Genomic DNA, 27,199 nt, shown 5'->3' on the forward strand with positions numbered 1-27,199 from the left:
AGAGGAAAAGAATGCAACCACTGAAACACCAAGATTTAAGGAATGAACTGAAAAAGAATACCCAAAGGAGAAAAGGAGACTGAGAAAGAAGAGCCAGACAGGTGATGAAGAAAACGGGGAAGGAACAGTATTACAAAAGCCAAAAGAAGAGAGTTTCAAGGAGTATAATGCCCATGTCTTTACAAAGCTTCAGTGAAATAAAACATGAAGTATGTTGGATTTAGCAATGAGGTGTTCAGGTGTTCATGGAAAGCCTTTGCAAGAGCATTTCTGATGAAGTTGTATATAACATATTGCAAGAGGAGGAGTGACTATGAGGTCAGAGAGAGGAGTAATACATAGTACTAATTTCTTTTATGTCAAGAAGCCCATATGATGAAAAAGAGAAGTAGTTAGAGGGAATGTTTCTTGCTTTTTTTGTTTTTGTATGTTTTATTAAAGTGACTTGGTTATGCTTTAACATTGAGGAAAAAGAACTGCTAATAGTGGGAAGGGATCATGAAGTAAGTCTGCAATAATGAAAGAGGATATTGGCATCTACAAACCGAGATCTTAGATCTGGGCCTTTTGTGGTGGTGGTATAGGGTCAATAGCCTCCACAGCCAGTGCACTCCGATCAAGAAAGCTGTCTGACTGTGCTACAGCCATAGAAGCAGGCAGGTAAGAGGCTTCTTTTTGAAGAAAAGCAGGTAAGACAATTTTTGTCTCTGCTTTTTCAAGATTGTGAATGATCATTGTATTTGGAAAATATTGATGAAGGACCTAAAATGAGAAAATGCTAAAAAGTAAAAAGGATCCAGAGGTCACGTCGAGATGAAGGGTTGTGCCTGGGTGCCAGAGGTTTATGATTTAGAGGGGAGCAGAACAGGCCAGAGAGCGGCAAGCTTCGCAAGAACACTGCCACACGCAAGCCAAGAGTTGGGTGCTTTATATAAAGTTGGCAGCTTGATTCAATTCTAAAATCTAATCTCTGGGAGACCAAATGGAAGTTTGTGTGACTGATATGCTCTCCTTGTTTCTGACAAAGACATATGTGCTACAGCTTTTGCTATTAATATAGTTTTTCTCGAGAAACAAAAAGAACCAGGGTTCTAAGGTTATAATGCCTGAACCTTTATCAACATTCTTATTTTCACAGTAGCCTGAATGGGTTCCCTGGGTACACCTCCTGACCCCAGTACCACCCATCCACCCTATCCTTGATCCCAGAGAACCGAGACGGTTTAGGGGAAAGATGTGGTAGATTAAAGGACATCAGTGTTAGCGAACAGATGCCTCGTTTACTTTATGCTTATAAAATGGTGACACTGGGGCTCCATCTCCCAAGTCCCAGAACCCAGCTGTCTGTCCCAAAGTGATGCTGGGTTAAAGAAACATGACACAATGCAGAATTTCAATCTCTCCTCCCATATCTCTCTCAAACCTGCAAAGGAGTTTTTAAGTGTGTAATCCACAGCAACTCTTACTAAACTCTCCTACACGCTCCTTTTCTCTAGTATCCACAAGCTCCCAGGTCCTCTCACACTTCTGCGCCAACATAACTCTCTCATCCACTAGGTCCCCATGGTTTTTATTCCACTCCAATTACTTTTTTCTCAAGAATTCACCTGAAAAGCTTTTATCCTTTCTCTTGACATAGTAGTAAGAGGGGAAGAAATTAAGATGACAGAGGAGGATGCGGAAGGCTGTGAAACCCAAAGCTTAATAATCTTATACTAGCATATTGCAAATTTCATAAACATTACATCTGCAGTTTTTCCTCTCCAAAGGTAGACTGCCTAATTGAAAAAATGTTGGTCAGAGAAGGCATTCGTTACTTGGAGCAGCAATTCTCACCTTCTTTTCCTGCTGACATTCTAGGGCCTGATGCAATCCTATGGGAATAATCAGAGCTCTGTGCAGTTCCCACCATGTTTGCTTTCTCTCCTGCCCAAGAAAGTATATGGATATACTGTATGACTGAAGGTGGCAACATTATAAGTACAATCTTAAATCCAATTAATGGTAAAATAAAAATTCGCAAAGCTACCATATTAATATAGGCCATCATCCTTTCATAAATGCAAATTTCAAACTACCCTCACATTCATTCATTTTACAATAATGCCTTATCACCACCTTTTAAAGAATTATTTGTAGCTGCCGTGCAGTGCACAGACCCTGGGAGAGAGGACCCAGCTTGGGGCCAAGGTTGTGTGTAGAACAGCATCTGAAACAGTGCCTAGCCATGCACTTTGAAACACCTTTTTCTCCCTCTCCTCCAACCCTCAGGATTAACTCTGTAATTGCTCCCAGCCCAAGTGGGTGTACTCCCACCGAGTCCAGACTTACATCTGGGGTCCTATAGTTTAACAGAACAAAGTGGCTGGATGACCACACAGTGTCTCCTCACCCAGGCCTACCTCCACTCACATTGTCATACACATTTGTTCTCCATCCTCAACCCTCACCCTCATTCTTCCACATGGTAAACACTACTGAGTGTATTACATGCAGTCAGCCAGCCAATGCCCTTTGGGACAGAGCTGCAGTGTAACGGGAAAATAATGCTTTCTTCTAATCCCTGCTCTACATCTTTGTCACTGACAAAGAATTTTCCAGATTATGGGCTTCTTAACTATCAGCTCAAAGGTGCCATCCAGGGATGGGCAGCAGTTGTCCAGATGAACGGCACCAGTCTATGATAATCAAATGCATCAGAAATCATTCTTGTGCTTCCCAAGCCAAGACACCTTGTGAATGAATATTCTTACCACCCACTGGGCCATAGTTAGGGATCTTATAGAATATTAACTCTTGATAACTGCAATCACCACCTTCTTTAGTACATATAAGTCTATGATAGAACTTTCAAGCACTTGGCTTTGGATAATATGTAAATAATTAAGGTGGAGAAAAGCTCATATTAATACCATAATTAAGAACCTCTGCTGTAAAGAATGGTGTATAATGTTCTAAGACTGAATGGTACTACTCCCCTCCTTTCAATTAATAATGCACCAATAATGCTATCTTATGAGTGCAATGATGTTCAGCAATCTGACATAAAATTTTCCATTCATTTTGAAAAGATCTTGTTTAATGCCACATAGGCAGTACATAATCAGTGCTTTTTAAATTGTTTATCTCTATTTACCAAGTCATGGATAACTTGTTTTGTTTCGTTTTGATTGTTGTTGCCAACACTTTTAATGATGTTTTCTATGACAGAGAAATAAATGGCAGGCCAAAACTAGTGTTGTAATTGAGTAATAAGCAAAGTATTATAGAAGGAAGATAGAATATGAAAGATTGATTAGGAGATGTGACACTTCCACCTGCCCATTAAAATATCTAGATTTACATAGCCTGCTGGCACAAGATAGTTATGATACCAATGTCAACACCAATACTAATACTGATACAAATCTTAATATATATTATCAACAATAACTATTGCTGATATTTGTTGAGAGCCTACGATGTGCCAGACATTGTACTAGGTACCTTTATTGGTTATATCATTTAATCCTATTATTAGCCCAATCCCTCAGATAAGGAAATGAAGACTCAAAAAGACTAACTCTCCCAAGAATACACATCAAGTAATTAGTATATGAGGAACCTGAACGAAGTCCACTGACTCCACCAAGCTTGTTCTTTCAAACACAGGACAGAATCACACAGAAGGGGAAGATGTTTCCCAATACAGCACCATTTCAGAAATATGATTATAAGAAAAAAGGGTACATTTCCACATTTCCAGATAGATTTTCTCTGGGCTAATCAGACTTTACAGATGGAGGATATTAATATCCCAGAAAGAATGGAGTACAGCCTGTATTTATTAGTGGAGCATAGCCTGTTATTTTACATTCTACTGGGCAATTACAAGGATGTAGTGTATATGACCTCAGTCTTGGGAATAAGTAGCAAACACATAGTCCATCTATCACCCAAATATTCTCCTACAATGCTCAGACACTTGAAGAACATTAGAATTACTTTCAAAATGGATAAAAATCCATAAGACAGAGAATTCTTTTTAAGAGAGTAAGTGAAAATTCTGATAGTAGAATTCATCTCTTATCCATCTATTTTCTGTAAGCCCTAGCACAATGCTGAAAACATTAGAGTAACTCATTAAATAAGTGATAATTTAGACTTGAATATTAAATTCTCTGCAGAAAAGTTTGGCCCATGACAAGATGGATCAATCTTGATGAATAATCTGTTTGCATATAATTCCAGTAAGTTAAAAAAAAAATCTAGAAAAATAAATACCTGTTGATATAATGGTCAACCTATTAAGGAATATGCTGTCTATTTAATTTATTCCTTGTATTGTGAAAATATTTGTTTATTTTCTCTTTATAGCTTACAGAGTGGAGGGAGACAGGTGGCACTGAGTTAAGGGTTCATATACAATTATAACCAGACTTACAACCACAACAGCATGTTCACCTTATTCAATATCACTGCTTTTATATGAGTTTCTCCATATCATGACTCAGAGACCACACTTTAAACTATTCAGTTAATCCATAATATATATACCAGACCTTTGAAGGAAAAAGTTAATCAGATATAAAAGGAAACATTGCCCTCTTTACAATTAAGACTAACATTCAACTTGGATGCAAGTTAAATTAATGAAAGGTTTTTGGTAAATAAAACATTTTAAAGTGTAATTTTATTTAAAAAATGCTATAAAATCCCAAATACTATGTGCCATATATCATATGGATATGTCATATTTGTGGGCAAGATATATTTATTCAAAATAGTCTGACTCTCCACAGCATTAAATTGGAGAAATGAATTATTTTTTGTCAGACTTTTATTTTCAGTAAGTCTTCAGTTGTTTTTTTAAATTGATATGATTGTTTAATTCTCATAATAAAGCTAATAACTAGTACAAAGGTATAAAAAAATGACAAATTTTCAAAGTAACTTTAAAAGTATAGATGTATTTGAACATGAAGAGGGATAGAGCAGAATAGGAATAAGACTTTTAAAAAATCTCCCATGATTCTGAGTTCCCAGCACATGGCTCCTTAAGCCAAAGTAATAGATCAATGAATCTCAAGGAAACCCTGTTTATGTGAGAAAATAATCGAGGGTCAGAAAATAGATTTCATATTAAATGCCAACTGCAATTTATTGGCAGTGGTTGTCAAAATGTGGTCAGGAAAAGTATACCGAAGCAGCATCTGGGCCCAGTGGGAAAGAGTGCTGTGATGATTAGTAATGTCTGCCATGGAAAGGAAAAGAAACAAAACATGTATTTGCCAGCACTGGAAAAATTTAATACACAGAAATGCCTGAGGATACAATTCGGGAATTATGTTACTGCCATATTTTTTTCAATTCTCTATATCATTGCAGTTACTACTTTGTTTTTTCAAATAATGTTCTTCAAGTGTCTGACCATGTTAGGAGAGTATTTGGGTGATAGATGGACTATGTATTTGCTACTTATTCCCAAGACTGAGGTCATATACACTACATCCTTGTAATTGCCCTGAATATACACTACATCCTTGTAATTGCCCTGTAATTCAACTGAAGCAAAAATATATATGGTCTAAGATTGCATGATCATGTATAATAAATGTTAGCAACCTAAGAGTCTAACTTTAGGGAATTAACAAATTATTAAGCATCAACATATAGAATATTACATACTCATCTGAATATGAATACTGTTGAAACATGAAAACATTAATATTTATAAATATGCAAAATAAAGACAATATGAACTAGAATAGTCCCTCCTTGTACATTTCCGCTAACCATGTATGAATGTACCAGCTAGGAAAAAAAATTATATTAGAGTAGTAAGAATAGAAAAGCCTGTGCGTTAGTGATAGTTTCATATTAAAATAGCACTCTACTTTGTAATAGTGTTTCTCAAAATATAACCTTTCTTAAATCATTTTAATATATCTATTACTATTATATTTACATGATGAATATAAAACACAGAAAACTTTTGAGGATAAAAGCCTTCTTGTCTTTTAATGATAGTATTGATGTATATTCATAACCTATCTAAGAACTTTCTAAGTTAAAAGGCTAGTACTATTGTGAACTCAAAGGGCTCATTAGAATAAAAACTTCTGGGCTCTATCAGAGCTATTCATTTTTTTACATATTTAGATATATTAGGATTATATGCTTACTGCACCTTAAACTGTAATATTACCTATTATGCCTATACTCCAGCCCTTTCTATAATATAAATTGACCATAATTAAACCTGAAATTTCCTGAGCCTAACCCATTCTCATTTTTCTGAGGAAAAAAAGTAGACCCTTGACCTTCTGTTCTACAATATGTACTTTTTAAACGTGAGCTGCAGGTTTTGCTTGTAGACATTTCTCAGGTGGGCAGCACCCACTAATCACCAAATAGCAGAAATTTCTACATGCTCAGCAAATAGCAGACTAAATTTATCATTGTACATGTTTGATAAGAAAGGGCATTTATTGTTTATTAGGTAACATTCCAGAGAATTCATGTGAGGATGATGGTACCCAGCCCTCTAAGCCAGCAAATAGCAGCATTTTTCACCTTCGTTATTAGATAAAGTGAAAGAAAAGTTATTGCACACTGGCTGTGAACAATGAGGGAACCCTGACCTTACTAAATCAACTGCCATTGCAGTCATATAGAGGCCAAAGAGTAAAAAAGGTATGTAGAGAAAGGGAATTATAGTATTGAAACATTCTGGGAGTAAATAGTGGATGCTTTTCAACAGGGAAATAGGCCATTTAAGTCATACAGTATATAGAATGTCCTTTCATGACCTTTCTACACTAAGGACATAAAATTAGCAAATTGCATTTCCACTTCCCAATTACATGAAATTGTGAAAGCTCAAGAGGTATTCCAGTGTTATCTCAGTAAAGAAAAGTAGAAATTATCTGACTATAACTGTGCATTAAGAATGGCCTAAGACTATGACAGGAAAGTCACTTAAATAGATTCTTTTAATTTTGTTCACTTTCAACAAACTACTTTGACAAGTAATTAAAAGATATGAGAGCCACATTGTTTTGAAATAGGACATTCAATTTTCTAACATGTGTGGTTTTATTTATGTTAATAAGCAACAAGGGTATCTTGATCATTTTGATATTTAAACTTAGCGAAGTATAGCAGGCTTTCCCAAAGTGTATACCATAGAAACTGGTCAAATAATTCAGGAAAATAATGCAGAAGCTATTTTGAATTATCTTACATGTTAAAAACACACATTAGAGTAGGGAATACTCTGAAAAATGCTACAATAAGAAAACTTCTTTGGGTGAAGGGACGGCGGCCTCGCGCGACTACAGCACTAGGGTGTCAGTTGTTGGTCCCGCCCAGAACACTTTAGTTCTGCTCTGCAAGGATATATAATAACTGATTGGTGTGTCCATTTAATACAAGAAAATGGAAACCGAACAGCCAGAGGAAACTTTCCCCAACACTGAAACCAATGGTGAATTTGGTAAACGCCCTGCAGAAGATATGGAAGAGGAACAAGCATTTAAAAGGTCTAGAAACACTGATAAGATGGTTGAATTACGTATTCTGCTTCAGAGCAAGAATGCTGGGGCAGTGATTGGACAAGGAGGCAAGAATATTAAGGCTCTCCGTACTGACTACAATGCCAGTGTTTCAGTCCCAGACAGCAGTGGCCCTGAGCGCATATTGAGTATCAGTGCTGATATTGAAACAATTGGAGAAATTCTGAAGAAAATCATCCCTACCTTGGAAGAGGGCCTGCAGTTGCCATCACCCAGTGCAACCAGCCAGCTCCCGCTCGAATCTGATGCTGTGGAATGCTTAAATTACCAGCACTATAAAGGAAGCGACTTTGACTGCGAGTTGAGACTGTTGATTCATCAGAGTCTGGCAGGAGGAATTATTGGGGTCAAAGGTGCTAAAATCAAAGAACTTCGTGAGAACACTCAAACAACAATCAAGCTTTTCCAGGAATGTTGTCCTCCTCATTCCACTGACAGAGTCGTTCTTATTGGAGGAAAACCTGATAGGGTTGTAGAGTGCATAAAGATCATTCTCGATCTTATATCTGAGTCTCCCATCGAAGGACGTGCACAGCCTTATGATCCCAATTTTTACGATGAAACTTATGATTATGGTGGTTTTACAATGATGTTTGATGACCGCCGTGGACGGCCTGTAGGATTTCCAATGCGGGGAAGAGGTGGTTTTGACAGAATGCCTCCTGGTCGGGGTGGGCGTCCCATGCCTCCGTCTAGAAGAGATTATGATGATATGAGCCCTCGTAGAGGACTACCTCCCCCTCCTCCTGGTCGAGGTGGCTGGGGTGGTAGTAGAGCTCGGAATCTCGCTCTTCCTCCACCACCACCTCCTAGAGGAGGAGATCTAATGGCCTATGATAGAAGAGGAAGACCTGGAGACCGCTACGATGGCATGGTTGGTTTCAGTGCTGATGAAACTTGGGACTCTGCAATAGATACATGGAGCCCATCAGAATGGCAGATGGCTTATGAACCACAGGGAGGCTCTGGATATGGGGGTCGTGGCTCATATGGTGATCTTGGTGGACCTATTATTACTACACAAGTAACTATTCCCAAAGATTTGGCTGGATCTATTATTGGCAAAGGTGGTCAGCGGATTAAACAAATCCGTCATGAGTCGGGAGCTTCGATCAAAATCGATGAGCCTTTAGAAGGATCCGAAGATCGGATCATTACCATTACAGGAACACAGGACCAGATACAGAATGCACAGTATTTGCTGCAGAACAGTGTGAAGCAGTATGCAGATGTTGAAGGATTCTAATGCAAGATATTTTTTCTTTTTTATAGTGTGAAGCAGTATTCTGGAAAGTTTTTCTAAGACTAGTGAAGAACTGAAAGAGTCCTGCATCTTTTTTTTTTATCTGCTTCTGTTTAAAAAGCCAACATTCCTCTGCTTCATAGGTGTTCTGCATTTGAGGTGTAGTGAAATCTTTGCTGTTCACCAGATGTAATGTTTTTAGTTCCTTACAAACAGGGTGGGGGGGGGAAGGGCGTGCAAAAACTAACATTGAAATTTTGAAACAGCAGCAGAGTGAGTGGATTTTATTTTTTGTTCATTGTTGGTGGTTTAAAAAAATTCCCCCTATGTAATAATTGTGAACACCTTGCTTTGTGGTCACTGTAACATTTGGGGGGTGGGACAGGGAGGAAAGTAACAATAGTCCACATGTCCCTGGTATCTGTTCATAGCAGTGTGCAGAATGTTATGCTCTTTTGTAAGAAACGTTTTATGATTTTTAAAATAAATTTAGTGAACCTAAAAAAAAAAAAGAAAACTTCTTTGACTGTGCCACACTTTTATTATTTTATTTTTACATATGAATTTTTATTTGATAATACTTATTAACATTAACACCTCTAGGAAACTTTGAAGAAATATAGCAACAATTCATGTATTTGTTGGTAGATGCTATGGTAGCTTTTCAACCTTTAAACATGACTAATCTTTGTTTCAGATCAAATCATTAATCATTTTGGTATTAATTAAAGTGGAACAGCCCACAATCAAGTAACATCAAGTATGTAGTAACAATCAAGTATGTAGTTTGGGAGAAAAGAATGTGGCTTAACAGCCTCCAAACAGGAAATGTGATAATAGAATTGAGTGGTGGTAAAAAGGAAGAAGTCACTGTTAAGGGTAACTACACTCAATAGGGATTAAAGTGTAATCATAAGATACATGCATTTAATTTATGCAAATTCCATAAAGCGCAAAAGCTCCTGGATTTCCTGTCATCCCTGTTCACCCCTACCTCCACCTTCAACTAGACCTCAGTTTAGAAAAAGCGAGGTCAATGTAGCCATCAAAGAAAAACTAAAGAAATGAATTCTAAGCTTTTGGCAGGAACTTTGTCCTGAATTCCAAGGGGCACCTTTGAGAGTCTTTGGAAGTTGTGACATATACAACTTGTGCTCCTAAAAGACTCAGGTCCTTTTAAGGGCAACTTTGATTGTAAAAGATTTTAAATTTTCACCTTAAGCATTAACCTTAGAACCTAACTCCCATTCCCGTATATTTACATCTATGCCCTTCTGCTTCATAGTGGACGAATTCTTACTTCATATGGTTTAATTATGTGTGCTACTATATTATCAGTTTCTAATTAAAGCTGAAATTGTTCAAATGTGAATGGTAAAAACATTATGATGAAATATTCCAGATTATGAACATTTAAAACTATGGCTCTAGTTTAGCCTCTATGGATTCTTTCATTCTTTATAAAATTTTTAAAACAAAGTACATGAAGGTTGGACTAACTTCAATATTCTAATAAAAATAATTGAGTGATTTACTCCTACTAAAAAAGCTTCTCAATACTTAGAAAATACTAATTTGACTCAAACACTAAACATATTTTTTAAAAGATTGTTACTTTTTTACTTGTTAATATAAACTCTAGTTCTAAGAATTCTTAAGCTGAAAGGTGCAACGACAACAAAAAAACCCAATCTGTTTCCTGCTGGAGTCTGGCTATTTCACTCTAATATTCTCAACTACTTTATTTCTCTTGTATTACTTTTTATTTTCCCTTCATCTTTTTTTCATCTGTACTTTTTTTTTTTTTTTTTTGCTTCATCCAGTTCAATTTACTCTGCTAAATGTTTGGAAAGAATATTCTAACTCAATCTTCGTGTAATGGTTTATAATCTCTTAATTTTGAGATCTTTTTAAGGGCTTTTATATTGATAAGTAAATTATACTTATTTAAAAAAAGAGAATTCTTAAGATGACATAATTATTACCCTAAAGGGCTAATAACACATCTAATAATATAAATGTACTTTTGCTACTATATTTTAGTGGTAGTTTTGCATGTTAATTATTTTGGTATTAATTAAAATGGAATAGCCAACAATCAAATGACATTCCAGTATGCAGTTTGGGAGAAAAGAATGTGTCTTAATAGCTTCCAAACAGGAAATGTGATAATAGAATTGAGTGGTGGTAAAAAGGAAGAAGTCACTGTTAAGGGTAACTATACTCAAACATGCAAAATATTTTTAATATTTATTTTATTTATTTTTATAAGCAAAATAATATAATTTATTATCAGGATGGCTTAAATACACAATTCTGGGCTGTCGTTACTATAATTTCTAAGGTTAATTCCATTTTTATTCCCTCTTACTTTAGCTATTTTATATATATATATAACTATTTTCTATATATAGAATATAAATGTATGTATCTATGTATACTCACATATATACCCTAGCCTTTCAAAGTAATAGCCTTATATTATTTTTATATTAAGACTACAAAAATATTTCCAACAGGAATGACCTTTTACATCAGATCTTAGAAACAAAAATAAAGATTGCTATATCACTGCCTTTCAGAGTCATCAGGGTGGATTCCTTTTTCTTGTTAACCTATTGCTTTTGCTTCATTTTGTGCCTTATTAATAGCTGTGCTTTAAGCTACAGTACCTTATGCTTGTATGCATGAAAATATTATTCATGCAACTAAACTCTATAACAGCAGAAATTTCTTTTTAACAAACAATAAATTCTTGTAGAATGTTTGAGAATAAACAGATAGAGGCATGACCAATGAATTCACCATAAAAAGGAGAAGAATTATACTAGCAAATGTGAAAAAGTAAGGGTAAGAGTGAATGGCCTCCAGCTAGTTAGTCTCCTTATGGGGATAAGGGATAGGCTATTGTGTTTCAAAACACAATTTTATACAAGAGAAAAATGTGAAAAAGAAGATAGCAATATCTGAGTCTTTTCAAGATCTATCAAATATAAGACCCAGTAGAGGCAAAAAGCAAAAAAATACAGAAGAAACCAACAAATGTTTCACCAGGTAAAATTGACTGATTTGGTAAATAAAATTTTTTAAAAGCGACTGACTTAAATAAGATGGAAAAGCAGAGATTTTTTATAAATGGAGGATAAAAAACATTAGATGTACAAGTCATTTTATAAAAAAGATACCTGTACTGAATGTTTATCACAGCACAATTCGCAATTGCAAAGATGTGGAATCAACCTGAGTGCCCATCCATTCGTGAGTGGATAAAGAAAATGTGGGGTGTGTGTGTGTGTGTGTGTATACACATATATATGTATATATATATATTATATATATGTGTATATAGTACTCCTCATCCATAAAGAGAAATGTAATAACATCTTTTGCAGCAACTTGAATGAAACTAGAGACCATTAACCTAAGTGTAGTATCTCAGGAATGGAAAAAGAAACACCATAAGTGCTCTCTAATAATTGGGAACTAAACAGTGGACACACATGGGCACTAAGAGATGTAAAGGACAATGGAAACCAAGAAGAGGGGAGGATGGGAGAGGTGTAAGGGACAAAAATTTACCTGTTGGGTACTATGAATACTCCAGTGGTAGGCATACTAAAAGCTTCAACTTAAACATTATTCAAGATATACACATAATAAAAACATTTGTACCTTCTTAATATTTTGAAATTTAAAAAGAACCTTAATAGTAAAAATCTGTCACAAAAAAAGAATATTATAAAAGGGAAAAAATTTGATAACTCTTGCTTTATCTGGCTTTTAAATGGTGTCTATGTTTTTTGGGTTTTTTTCTTCCTTATAGAATGCCAGAGTCTCCTGGTGAAGTTCCCGAATATCCTTTGTTTGTCACAGTTGGTGACTGGCTGGATTCTATAAAGATGGGGCAATATAAGAATAACTTCATGGCAGCAGGGTTTACAACTTTTGACCTAATTTCAAGAATGAGCATTGAGTAAGTGGTACTAGGGTTATTACTGTATTTAGATGCTCTGCTTAGGGGATTATAAATTTAACAGCTATATCAAGAATACCTTTTCTTAAGCTAGTATGTAATTTTCAAGTCTTTCCTTACCATTTCTATCATTCTAGTGGAATTTGGACATTACATATTTGGCTATTATTTTTGAAGGAATATATTTATTTCAAATAGCTATTTAAAAAATTTAAGTGCTTTCTAAAATGCCTGTTACTCTTGTCCATATCATAGATTTTATATCTTTGTAGTTTTACCTTAGAAAATTATTTATTATTTATTACCCAATTGATATTGGATAATCGATTCCTATTACCTTCATCAAATTAATGCAATATTATCATATCATTTCAGTGCTCCTTTTGTATATTATAATGGTCAACCATTTTCCACTGTCTCAAAGATTATCCTTCACCTAGGTGCAATAAAAATGCTCAACATGTGCTTAAAAGACTAGATACTAAAATGATTAGGTTGAGCTGTATGAAATTGCCATCGTTTGAAGACAGTAATGGCAATTTCATACTGTTCAACATAATGGAATTTTTTTAGATCATTGAAAGACCATGAGAAATCAAATGGAGTTCACATATACCTTCTATACTAACTACTAACCATTTTGCTAATTTTGTTGCAAATTTATATAATTATCTTAATTATATAGCCTTTAGGCCTATGAAATTTCTTAATAATACATAGGTACCCAAATATGAAATTTTTCTTTGTATCATTAAATTTGAGATTAATTCAATGTATTCTATGAAGCCAGAGAGAAGAAAAAGATAACAGACTCTTGCTGTTCATTTGTATCTCTGCTTAACAATTAAGCTACACAAATTTTGGCAAATGTGACATAGTACATATTTAATATATCTAAATATTCATTTTCTTTCTTGCATTTACCAGATCTAAATATTCATATTCTCCCTTTCTTTCTCTTTCTTTCTCTCAGTGACATTAGAAGAATTGGAGTCATACTTATTGGACATCAGAGACGAATAGTCAGCAGTATACAGACTTTACGTTTACACATGATGCACATACAGGAGAAAGGATTTCATGTATGAAAGTACTACAAGCACCTGTGTTTTGTGCCTCAGCATTTCTAAAATGAAGGATATGCTTTCTACTACCCTCTCTTATGATTCTCCAAACATCACTTCACAAACTGCAGTTTTCTGTTCAGACTATAGGCACACACCTTATGTTTATGCTTCCAACCTGGATTTAAAATCATGCTACATAAGTCCTCTTTGAATATCCTGCAGATAAAACCCTGGCCCACTGCAGATTACCACTACATAATGGTAAATAACTCAGCATGGACGTGTAACTTTGTATAGCAGTATATGGGAAGTGTTCACGGACTTAACCTAGAGGAATTTATCCAGGTGTGGCTTGCTTAATGATGTATTTAGAGTGTGATGGTAAAAGAGAAAGAAATAGTTGACCTTTCTTTCATGTTTTGTGATCAAGTAGCTTCCAAATTGACAAATGTTTGTTTTTTAGGTAATTACATTCAACTCTATGGGTTGTATTGTTACTTTATTTTTTAATAGTTTAACTGGTGGTGCCTGATATTATAGGCTTATTTGCAGAAATGACCAGTGATAACATGTAGTGAATTTTTGTCAGATGTGACTGTAGTAAGAAGGGGGTTATTAGGAAGGGATAGGGAGAGAAATACTGTGCTTTTAAAACTTCTAAGCCTGGGTTTTTCATTTTTTTTAATCAACTCTATAATGTCCTACATATTTCATAGTAAGTGGTAGTTTAAAGGCTTTGCCCCTCTAATTTTTTACTTACTATAGTATATTTCTCTACTACCTTATGAAGAGCACCCATGAAAAGACCAAGAGTGAATTCATTGATCTAATGGCTTTTGTAGAGGGAAGCTTGGGATAAACCCATGACTATTCTCTTGGTTCATCTTCACAAGTTTGCAAAAGTAATTATCAAAGCACTGAGAAAATTAGTCATTCTCAGTAGAATTGCTTTGAATAACATATATAAGTTTATACCCTTAGATTTAATGTAAAATGAGTAATTAATTTAATTTGAACAGAATTCTATGGTATCTCTGCAGTGGCCCAAGAAAATAAACACATCTAGTTAACTGTCAAGGGTACATTTTGCAAGGTGAATAATTCTTATGTTTTGTTTGCAAAAATAAGTTACATGAACATGCTGAGCTCTTTTCCAAACCTTCTAAGAAATTAGTGTCAACCTGGCTCTATAATATAGTTTCATAAAATGTGAACACGGCTATGGTGTGTTGTCACAATCTTCTCAGAGGTTGCAAAAAAAGGCAAATATATTTTTCAGTGAATTAAGCTGAGTCAGCTTATCAAAATAATGCTATCCGATGTACAAATTCAATTATAAAATCAGCTGCTCCCTGAAAACTAAAAAAATATGACTACTGTGCTAGGTGGAAGAGTAAGGAGAATGTATTAAGGGAGAAAAAAAAAAAAACCACAGCAAGTTGTTTAAAGATGCTAATTTAATAGATCAGCTTTTGTTGGATCTCAGAGATAAAGGTGTCCTACCCATATTCTTAGATTTCTACCTAAATTACATTTTTTGGTGGTAGTAGTGTTCTTTCAGTTAAAGGAGTCTCACTTTTTCTTTTTACCTTATTTTTAGATGCTGTTGGTCGTCCATTATATTAGATCCCACTGAATGTTTTCTTTTGCTGATTTATCTCCTGGTTTTTGCCTACCACAGCTTCTTAATATTTCTTATTTCAAAAAAAATGTATAGAGCTAAAAGGAAGAATCTGTAGTGTATTTCTTAAAGTATACTAAAAAAGGAAAAAGTGGGAAATCCATCACTTTTTAAGTAATTGTGTCAGAAATAGCTAGCAACATTTTTCAGCCATCAGCCTGCATGGTGGTGTGTCACTCATAGCCTATCTGCAGTTTGCTTGATACATGTACACAAATCTGGATACATTTAGAGAAAATATAAAATTTCCATATTACCTATCTTCAAATATATATTAAATAAGAACAGATGTAAAGCAGATTAAATTTATTAATCACATATATTTATTTTTATAATATAAAAAAGGTATTTAGAAAAATAAGGAATAGAATAAGATGGTCCTCCAGAGGACTCTGTCAGCAACATCTGTATACCTTGATGAAATAAATTTCTATTAAAGTATTTAAACTTCCATGGGGTGGGCATTCAGTGATTGCAAGATTAAAGTTCTCTGGTAAGAATTTTTTTTCTTAAAAAAGCCTATTCTACATCTGGTTAATTATTATTTTATTTTTTTTTTGAGACAGAGTCTCACTTTGTTGGCCAGGCTAGAGTGAGTACCATGGCGCCAGCCTTGCTCATAGCAACCTCAAACTCCTGGGCTCAGGCAATCCTACTGCCTCAGCCTCCTGAGTAGCTGGGACTACAGGCATGTGCCACCATGCCCGGCTAATTTTTTCTATATATATTAGTTGGCCAATTAATTTATTTCTACTTTTAGTAGAGACGGGGTCTCGCTCTTGCTCAGGCTGGTTTGGAACTCCTGACCTCAAGCAATCCGCCCTCCTGGGCCTCCCAGAGTGCTAGGATTACAGGCGTGAGCCACCGCGCCCGGCCCATCTGGTTAATTTTTACTTCTTTTTTTTTTCTTCTCTAACATCTTATGGTATTATAAAACTACCTTTTCACTTTGTCTCTCATCCCATAGCTCCTTCAAAATTTCTTTAAATTACATTTCTATTTTTCAGAATCGTAAGCATAATAAGCCAGTGAAATTTTATACCAAATAATTGTCAACAACAAGATTGAAATATGTGTGCAAGATTAAACAGAAACATTAAAATGTAAGGATATTTATTTCTTTACTGCCTACCAATCATGGATCCCATGATCCCAGGGGTATTACAATATCTAGGAATATTAACAGTTACAATGCCAAGTCCATTTGGAAATTTTATGTGAAACATTTGAGATTTACTGGTGAACATATTTAGTAATTAAACTATTTAATATGCAAAAGCATAAAACTTAATTATAAAAAGAAAATAAGAACCTTCCGTAAATCACAAGTCTTTAAGAGTAATCTTTGATAACTAAAACATACATATATGTTCAAGTACCTGCTTTATTTTAAATTTCTTTATGTCCTATTGAGGGCTTTTTATTTTAAAATCAGACAGTTGAAGAAACCATTTTGACTTTATTTTCTAGATAGTCAATTTCTAGTCTATAATGAATTCTCAGTATCTATAGTATAAGGCATATTTTGAAAAATGTAAAAAACAATGTGCACTCAAGGAGAGAGTAAAAGTATTTAAATCATCAAACTAAAAAAAGTAATCAGAAATTATAAAACTTTTGGCTTAACAAGAATCAAGATTTACAGCACTTTTGCACTGAGTTATATTATAACTATTGTTAATTAAATTATGCATGCTATAATTTAAAAAGAGACATCTTCTTTCACTCTGCATTACTTAATAAAATATATCCAACTATTAGCTGAATAAAACTACCATTCAGCTACAGCTTTAAGACCTATCTAAGACCATGAATAGAAAACATATCCAAATCAAGTCCTCGAAAAGCAAATTTTTTTAGGTCTTCTGAAGAAACGGTGAAGAATGAATTATATAACATAATACCCAACCACGTTTCCTAAAAATCTGTTTTGATGTCTTTTCCTGTCAAATTTCTGCTCTGCTAGGCAGTCAGTTAAATCTCTCATCTCAAAATATTCACCAGTACTAGATCTCTTTTTTCTATTCCTTTATTAAATGTTCCAAGTTTTCTTTCTCAGCCCTGTTTTTCTCTTTAATTCCCCCACTCTTTTTTTCCTTTCTCAGCTCCTATTAGTATCACTCCACTTATTTTTTATGCTCTATCAGCATAAGAAATGCAGCACAGAAAATCTAAAATGATTTTATAGATCTCCTTAGAAAAGGTTGGCCGGGAGGGGTAGCGAAAATTATACTTTAATATTTTGGATCTTATAGCATAAATGAGAGCATTTGCACTGATAGAGGGTATGGGTTCTGAGTTTTCCTTAACTGGAAACTAAGTACTTTGGAAAGTAATTTTGAAATGGATGATGATGATCCTGTTCTATATAGCTTTAGTTAAGGAAATTTATTATATATTTAAAAGAAATTAGTATTTTAAGAATCAAAAACTGTTATTATGAACTCACAGTTGGTATCCATGTCTTTATATAGCAAAGAGATTAGAAGCAGATGTATCCCTTCTTTTGATATCATCACCTTAACTTTTCCAAGCTCATATTCCACAATATAGAAGAGACTCATATTATTTCACATTCAATCCAAAAATATTTAAATGCTTTTTATATTAAGACTCTGAAAGTTAGAGGAGTAACCTGGTAAAACTAAGGGTATTCTTCCATCAAGACACCAGGCACTAACAACATCTTTCTTTTGGTTTTCATGATTAACACTTCCTTGTTTGTTTGTTTGTTTGTTTTTTGAGACAGTCTCACTCTGTTGCCCAGGCTAGAGTGAGTGCCGTGGTGTCAGCCTAGCTCACAGCAACCTCAAACTCCTGGGCTCAAGCGATCCTCCTGCCTCAGCCTCCCAAGTAGCTGGGACTACAGGCATGCACCACCATGCCTGGCTAATATTTTCTATATATTTTTAGTTGGCCAATTAATTTGTTTCTAGTTTTAGTAGAGACGGGGGTCTCGCTCTTGCTCAGGCTGGTCTTGAACTCCTGACCTTGAGCTATCCTCCTGCCTCGGCCTCCCAGAGTGGTAGGATTACAGGCATGAGCCAGCACGCCCGGCCTCATGATTAACACTTCTAATAATTTTTCAATTTTTATAATGTTGATCAAAGGCAGTGTAAACTTTATTTAGTTTAGTTTAACAAATACCTATGTAGTGTCTCCTATTAATATATGCATAAAATGTTATCACAAAGATAAGTTTGCTTCTACTGTCCTAGCCTTTCAAACTTAAGATTTTGAGGTTTATTTGCTGTTTGCTATGGTTACCATATCACTAGGGGTTAGCTCTTTCCATAGAATATAAATAGATAGATAGATAGACAGACAGACAGACAGATAGGAACTTGTTCAGTGTGAATAGGATTTGCAATTCCCCACAGAAATGAATATTTTGGACCTCAAATTCTCATAGAATTCTTTGCAAATACCCCATACTCTGGGTATACTAAGACAGTTTTTTTTTTTTTTAATTTCAAAATATTAAGGGGGTACAAGTGTTGTTACACGGATGAATTGTATAATGCTCAAATCAGCACTTTCAGTGCCCATCACCAGGATAGTGTACCTGAATGTTTATCACAGCACAATTCACAACTGAAAAGATATAGAATCAACCTAGGTGCCCATCAATTGGTGAGTGTATACAGAAAATGTGGTCTGTATATACCAAGGAGTACTACTCAGCCATAAAAAAGCTGAAATAATGTCTTTCGCAGCAACTTGGATGAAACTGGAGACCATCATCCTAAGTGAAGTATCTCAAGACCAGAAAAACACAATGTGTTCTCACTAAGTGGGAGCTAAGTGATGGGCACACATGGGCACAAAGTGGTGTCAAGGACAGCTTCCCTTATTACAGCTGATGTTCATCAGGAGTCACAGATTTTTTTTGTCCAGTGGCAAACCTTCCAATTCATATGTGGACTTATAACCTCAAAGGTACCTCCAATTAAAAAATATTAGCCCCTTTTCAAAAATAATTCTGGAGTAATCTGTTGACTAAGCTAATTCACTGGCTGTAGTAAATGTAATAAGTATAAAATGCAATAGTTGTATAAAATCTTTCCAAACTCCATTCATTTAAAAAAGGAAATAGATGATTACTCATGACTATATCTGACATATGACTAAGGAAATAATGGAGGAGAAAAAGCTTATGTTGCATAAGTAAATACCCCATCTCTCTCTTACTGGTCTCTTACAAAAACAAGTATTAGGCAGGTGTTTCAAAGATGTCTTAGGATAAATATTAAATTTTTTTGTTATAAAGGGATGTGGCATAATATAATAATATATGTTTTCTGGGATAAAAGATCAAAAATCTAGAAGGATACACAGGTCATCAAAATGTAGTTTTAACTCATCCTCTTTTTCTGACTAATAATTAGATTCACGTTAATAATGAATTTATACAAAGTGCATAAAAATATATACATATCTTAATTGAAAGTATTGGGTTCTCTGCTCTTAGTTCGAAAGAGTTTTTGTTTTGTTGGCATTTGCTATTTCGAGATTCTAAGATATATTTTAAAGTGTATATTTAGCGTACCAGTATTGATTCAGCATTACTGTATTTAAAAATGAAACAACAATGAAAAGAAAACTTTTTATTACTAAGGGAGGCAAAGCAGTACTAAATGAATAAACTTCAGCTTTTAAGGAGAAATTTGACCTACCAGGTACAATGTACACTATTCTGGGGATGAATACACTGAAAGCCCCAACTTCAGCATTGTACAATTCATCCATGTAACAGAAAACACTTGTTCCTCCTAAATCTACTGAAATTAAAAAAAAAGGGGAAAATCTGTCAACTACAAAGTTTGTGTATCTCTTAATGACAGCAAGCCACCTCTACTCTATTTTTTTCACTTTCCCAGGGAAAGCAAAGATTCCTTTTAAACAAAACAAAGGATGGTTCTTGCTTGAATTTTCACACTGGTTAATCATAGTACCAAATCTCTACATCATTAAGAGAGTTTTTGATTTGTTTCATTATAGAGAAAATCTCAAAGAACATTCCCACTACCTATGGATATAACTAATTTATCCTTAAGAATGATAAAGGCATTTAAAAAATTACCAGACATATGGGGATAAAGGATAGCTCTTAAGTGTAATATAAAGATGTGGTGTCTACTTTTGATGAGAAAATAAAGTACAAATCAACAACACAATTATCCAGGAGTTGTAAATTAGAAAAGTATTGAAATTAATGAAAATCTTCTCTCAAGTAAAACTCTGTTCTTATCAATATTTCTCCACTATTTGTAACCTCTAACTCTCTTTCATTTGCCATAATAAACTCACCTTGGGTTAGATAATACATTATCAACTCAAATATAAATCAGAACAACTGAAATAGAGTGTTCTACAAAATAATAAAGGGAGGAAAATCTTACTTCAGTATTCCTATTTAGTTAGCATCTGTCTCCATCTTATTATCCCTCATTGAAGTGAGAACTACCTTTATCCCAAAATAATACAGTATTACAAAGAAAACTCCAAGGACATATGAATCACTATTTTTCATATCTCTGATTCAAATTTTATATTTAGGCATTAGTAACTGAAGATAGATAACTTTGTTTTCATGTGCTAACTATGAGCTTACATAATAAGCAATATTGATGTGAACATTTTTATATAAGTTTTTCCACATTTATAGATCCTCATCCTTAGAACAATCTTAATTTGCCTCTGTTCTAGAAAGACCCAATATCATTAATTTTTTGAAATCATGATACATGAGTGAATAATGCTAATTCATAAAGATGAGTAAACAATACACTTTTAAGATATTTACCTAATTTGAAATTTCCTCTTCCACTGCTTTTATAATTAAAGATCTTTCTACATTTGGTAATTTGTTGAATGAACTGTATGCATTTAGATAAAATTGCTTTTGTTAAATTTTCATTTAAATACATCTTCATTAACTTAATCAGAGAAGCCAGAATATAATTAATTCTATTAACTCATTTTTCATACCAAGTGGTAACTATTGCTCTCTTTAGAATTCTCATCTACCCAGTAATATCATTATTAAAGTCATAATGAAGTTTTTCTTTAACTATGCATGTTTTATTTATTTCCATATGCTATTTTTGTCTTTAAAATAAATCTGCTTAAAATGGTGGTCTTTAGAAGCTCTATGACAAAGTCAATGGCCACTCATTTGCTAAAAAACTTGTAATTTAATGAGCTATTTTTTCTGTCAAAGTGATTGATGTGAGCATTGTTAAATTTAACTTGTTTAAATATCCATTGATATATTATCTAGAACTATTATTGCAATATCCTCAAAGTATCATTAAGACAATGCTGAATATAATTGACAATATTAAAATAAATAATGATTGGGGCTTTTTAAAATTTCTGTACTGCATGGAAAATAAGGTTTAATGTGTATATATGTTTGTCATTGAAGTTTTCAATTTACTTTAATGTGCTCTTTCTTTCCATGCTGAATATATGTCTTCAAAGAAAATTGTATTAACATATTCATACTATGCAAAAAATCTCATTTTCTTCTTACCAAAAAATGGAGCTTGGATATAATTTTAGTCCTTTAAGAGTAAAAAAAGTCAAATTGTAAAGTGGGAGTATTTTGGGGAGGAGTAGGGTACAACACCAGAGCAGTGATAACACATATGAATCTGAGTGATATTTGATTTTAAAGATGACTGTGTATGCTTGATTTCTGATACATTATTAATCATTTTGTTAATCACACTCCATCTTGGATTGTGACATTGAAAACTTGAATATATACAGGGTTTAAATACCTTTGGGATATTTTTTATGATCTATATTTAGTTTTAATCTTGTATACAGTAATAACTTTGACAGCTTAATTTTGAATTTTGAAGGAATAATTGTTAACCAAGACTCTATGTTTCCTAAAATGTTAGTTATGTTATACCTGCTATAGTAACCTCATTTTTGAAGAATCAAAAGGAGAGCATGAATACAGAACATAGCAACAGACTAAGTTCCATTAAACTTAAGGAAAAGACTAAAAGGTAATGTAGTACAAAGAGGAGATTGTATTAAAATTGTTACTTACCTCATTTAAAAAAACTGTTAGAAAAGAATGAATAAAAATTGTCATGTTACTCTTACTGGTAATTTTGAAACTATTAATAAATGCATTTTGAGAATGTGAATCTCAATAAGTCCACTAATAGTTGTTAAAATATATATGGATATATAAAATTAGAAAGAAATCTTATCAAAATATCAAAATAGGAAAAGTTTATTTTAAAAAATTTCATTAATAGGGCAAGTAATCACAATTCTTAACATTTCCATTCTATTAATTATTTTGATTTCTAAGACATATACAATCAAAGAATTGGCCAAAAAATCCAAACAATAATACATTGAATATTGAACTGTCATTGTACTTTAAGCATATTAACAAATTATCCAGTTGGTAATTAAGAGGTTTTTTTCCTATTATTAAATGTAAAATCAGTATATATGGTGTAGGAAAAAAAGAAATTGATTTGAAAACATTCTCTTTTAGCATCAATTTATGCTTTTAAGCAGTTATATTAATTTTATACATTTTCTTAAATGTTTAAAAAATATGGTATTTACATTTTAATTCAATGTGATATATTTTGGCCTCTAAATGCTTATATTCTTTCAAGGAGGTTGCCTTCTCACTTTAGTTGTTTTAAGTATTTAAAAAAGAGCCACTTTATATTTTATATTTGCATTCAGTCTCATAATGCTTGTAACTTTCCAGTTCTCTAAAAGTGAAACCAAATGTCATAACAGAGTGGCTAGAAGTTATTCTTTTTGAAGTCATTCTTCTTTTAAATAATATTGGTTAGATAGGCCATAAATTTTGCTAGAGAAAACAAACTCTCTTAACTTTCTCATGAACAGGATCACAAAATGAAAATTCTCCTTTGAACTTTGTGAATTTGAAATAATAAATATATTTTTATAGTTAGTTTTAACTGCTTACTGTTTATTCAGATTTTATTAATAAAATTTCACCAAATCAGAAGCTTCAAACAAGAGAAGCCACTCCATTTTTATATAATCTGTTTATTTTCTTCAGTTTCCAAAAAATTTTTTGAGAAAATAAAATTCCCTTTCCCACCCTACAACCTTGATAGCTCTAACTTTAAATGCAATAGTTATGTATCTATAATTTAAAATAAACAATAAAAAATTAGGCAAAGCTCAGTGTTAACTTCTTTACATTATATAACAAATATAACAACAAAAAATTAAAGGCAGCCATGTCTGTTTACTGGTCCAAAATTGTATATTCTTAAATTTAAAAGTAAGTATATATACCTATATATTGGTTTACTTTAGAAATATATTTACCTGTAAACCCATTAATTCATTCAACTAATGTTTATTGAACAATACCATGGACTAGTGTCCTGTTCCAAGAACAGAGGATGCATGGTGACCAAGGCAAACTTCCTGTTTCATGAAATTGACCTCCTAGTAGTAAAGACACACAACAAAGAAATAGTGATGTGTTGTGATGATAATTAGTAATGTCACATAGCATGACTGTGGCTCCTTTATATTAAGAGGCAAAAGAAATCTTCTCTAAGGACATGGCATTTAAACTGGTATGTGAAAAACATGATGGAAGCAGTAATGAGAAGATTCGGGGGGGGGGGGGGGGAAGAGCATGCCAAGCAGTGGCAACAGTTAATATATGGGAATTTGGAGTGTTTGAGCATAGACAGAATAGTGTTCATGGTACACAGTAGAAGAGGCAAAGAGAGGCAAAAAGGAGATGGGGTGAAAGAGCATGTGTGAGGCTGTTGGAGTAATTCAAGCAAAAAATGGTGCCTTTTGTTGGAGTAGAAGTGGTAAAAATGGAGAGAGACAGATGGATTTTGGATCTGTTTGAAGACAAGACTTGCTAATGGATTGGGGATAAGGGATGAAGAAGAGAAAAATTGAAGATAAATTCTACATTTAGGGAATAAGCAACTAAATTGATAGTGGTGAAGGAGAAACAGGTTTGGAGAGAAAAATCACAAGTTTGGTTTTATGTATGAGATGTCTGTTAGATACTAAAATGGAGATATCAAGTAGAAAGTTGCATATGAGAATTACAAGGAGAAATCAGGGCTAGAGATCAAGATTTGGAAGTCATCAAAATATACATAGTATTTAATAAAGTTTTGAAATCACCTAGGAAAAGGCTATTGAGAGGTAGGCCCAAGACTGAGCTCTCAGGCACTTCAACATTTAGAAGTTAGAACTAGAATCCAGCAGAAGAAATTGAGGAGTACAAGGCAATGTGGAGAAAAAAAGAAATGCAGTCGGTCATCTGAACTAAATGCTTTTAAGAAGTCAAGATTAAAACAAACAAATGGCCATTGGATTTGGCAACATGGCCAATATTAATGACTTTGATAAGCGCAGTCTTTATGAAATAATGAAGTCAAAGCCTAACTGAAGTGGATTAAGGAGATGTAAGGAAGTAAAGTGGAGTAGGTATCTATAAAAAACTTTTTCAACAAGTTTTGTTGTAAATCAGGAAAAAGAAATAGGACAGTAGCTAGAGGGAGACATGGGGTCAAAAGAGTTTGTTTTTGTTTTCAGACAAAAGATGTTATAGAGTATTATATACTAATGAGAACAATTTGGCAGACAAGTGAAAACTGACTATTCGAGAAAGAGCATCATTGTATCAATGGCCTTGAGAGGTAGAGGGGTTAGGATTCAGATCCTAAGAAGGGAAGTTCTTTTTTGGTAGGAGCATGGACATAGGACTCCAATGAGAAGGAAGGCAGAGTGTGTAATATGCAGATAAGTTGGTAGATTTACAATACAAAGGTAAGGATGTCACTGTTTGCATAGTTTTACCAAAAATAAGATAAAAGTTGACATGGGGGTGGAGGAGTATAGGTTGGAGTAGAGATGTGTGAATAGTTGGAGAGTGAGAAAGTGAACATATATACACATATATATGTATATATACATTTATATATGTATATATACATACATACATAGTGGGTATTTGTGTGTACTACATAATAGGAAGAAATCTATTATAGAAAATATTTTAAAGGCATCTTTACTAAATATTTTTGAGACATCTTATTGGAAGAGCTGAAACTTTGAATTCCGTGTTTTCCATAATGTAGAGATTAAGTGAGGACTTCTCAATGCCATAGATACTTCTAATGTTTATTTATTTTTATCTATTACAGGTTAAAAGGCAAAAACATTTTTGTTATAATTCAAAGCCTATGAAAATTAAAATTAGTTTAATCCTGAAACATGCATATTGTATATTCAGCTTGTTGTTTTTCTCAAACAGTCTTTTGGAAGGTATTGAGATCCCATCTGAAGTTTTTTTTAAAAAAAAAAGATAAACAGAAACTAATTTTTTAGTAAAAATTATTTTGTTTTCATATGAAAAATATCAATACCTTTTGTCACTTATGGAAAACACATGGACAATATGGTTATTTTACTCATTATGCCCTTCCCTATCCTATAGGAAAGATGTTATCTTTTAATTGTGTTTGGTACATTATTTCTGGAGATATATTTATATTTCTTGGATATGTATATATTCAAGTTATATGTAATTCAATGTGTTGGAATTTAAAGATGCATATTTATTCTTTGGATTTGATGTGAAATTAGATTGTGAATAATGGAATAAGATTGCACTCCCAGTTTTTTGCTGTTCTAGCATAGCCAAAAATATAAAGATATATGTGTACATATAAATATGTATTTAATTAAACACTTTAAATATTTAAATGGCCACATCAAATTTTAAATGGTAGATGATATCAATAATTTCAGTGCACCCAAATAATTGCTATAAAAATCTTTGTAGCACAAGTCCTAAAGTTCATTAATTGAATACTAAATAGCACATTTGTACAAAATACCTAGATAACATCTGTCCAGGTTGAGACATTTAATCCCTTGTAGAGATATATTTGACTAATAAAAAACTATAGCTGAAAATATTTTTCCTTCCTGTAAGTATAATTTTTTAAAAGTACCTTTGTAACTTGTCATAACCTATTTATCATTAATTAAGGATTTAGCACTTAACCAGCTACTTACAAAAGGGGGGAAAGATCTGTTTGTGAGAATAAGGAAGTGCAGCACTGTATTATTTTTTTCTCTTTGGTATTATATCACCATTTAGAGCTTCAATATATGCCTTCCACTCAGGTTCCTCATACAGCCTGTGTTCTTTTTTCTGGTTGTAATCACAATATGGTAGAGGGATGAGCACAGTAAAAGGGTGTTAACAATTGAACTACAATCCTACCTATTATCTACTTTACTATAACAGTGAAGTAGTCCAGATTTATTTGTAGGTGGTAATGTTTTCATCTTACAAAAATCTACTATATTATGATGTTTCATGTAAACTTTCATGTTCTGGCATGCTTACAAGTTAATAGTGTTATAGAATGTTTAGCTCTCAACATGAGGGTTTGTTTGTGGTGAATTGCACAACATATGTCATCTATTTGCTGAAAGAATATGGTGTTTAGCAAAACTACCTGCTGAGCAACATAATAAGATTTTTGTACAAAGTACAAATTACTAATTATTGTATTTTATTTTTCTATGATTTCCTAAGAGGCATTATCAGGGTCTTATAGATGGAACAAGCCTGTTTATTAAAATATCTATTAGCAAATAAAA

The 27,199-nt window shown here is 33.4% G+C and overlaps 1 protein-coding gene and 1 pseudogene across 6 annotated transcripts in view; both read left to right on the plus strand.

The window, feature by feature from the left end:
- The window catches only part of EPHA6 (EPH receptor A6), an 881,667-nt gene extending 854,468 nt beyond the window's left edge, over window positions 1–27,199 (plus strand). For all 6 annotated transcript variants that reach the window (XM_076001069.1, XM_076001078.1, XM_076001073.1 and 3 more), the window contains 2 exons: window positions 12,623–12,772; window positions 13,746–27,199. In XM_076001069.1, the coding sequence (XP_075857184.1) occupies window positions 12,623–12,772; window positions 13,746–13,860 (265 nt within the window). In that variant the 3' untranslated portion in view covers window positions 13,861–27,199. The remainder of the gene's footprint in view (window positions 1–12,622; window positions 12,773–13,745) is intronic.
- LOC105876601 (heterogeneous nuclear ribonucleoprotein K pseudogene) lies at window positions 7,282–9,316 on the plus strand (annotated as a pseudogene).

The sequence above is a fragment of the Microcebus murinus genome, chromosome 1 (assembly GCF_040939455.1).
Source record: "Microcebus murinus isolate Inina chromosome 1, M.murinus_Inina_mat1.0, whole genome shotgun sequence".
NCBI lineage: Eukaryota > Metazoa > Chordata > Mammalia > Primates > Cheirogaleidae > Microcebus > Microcebus murinus.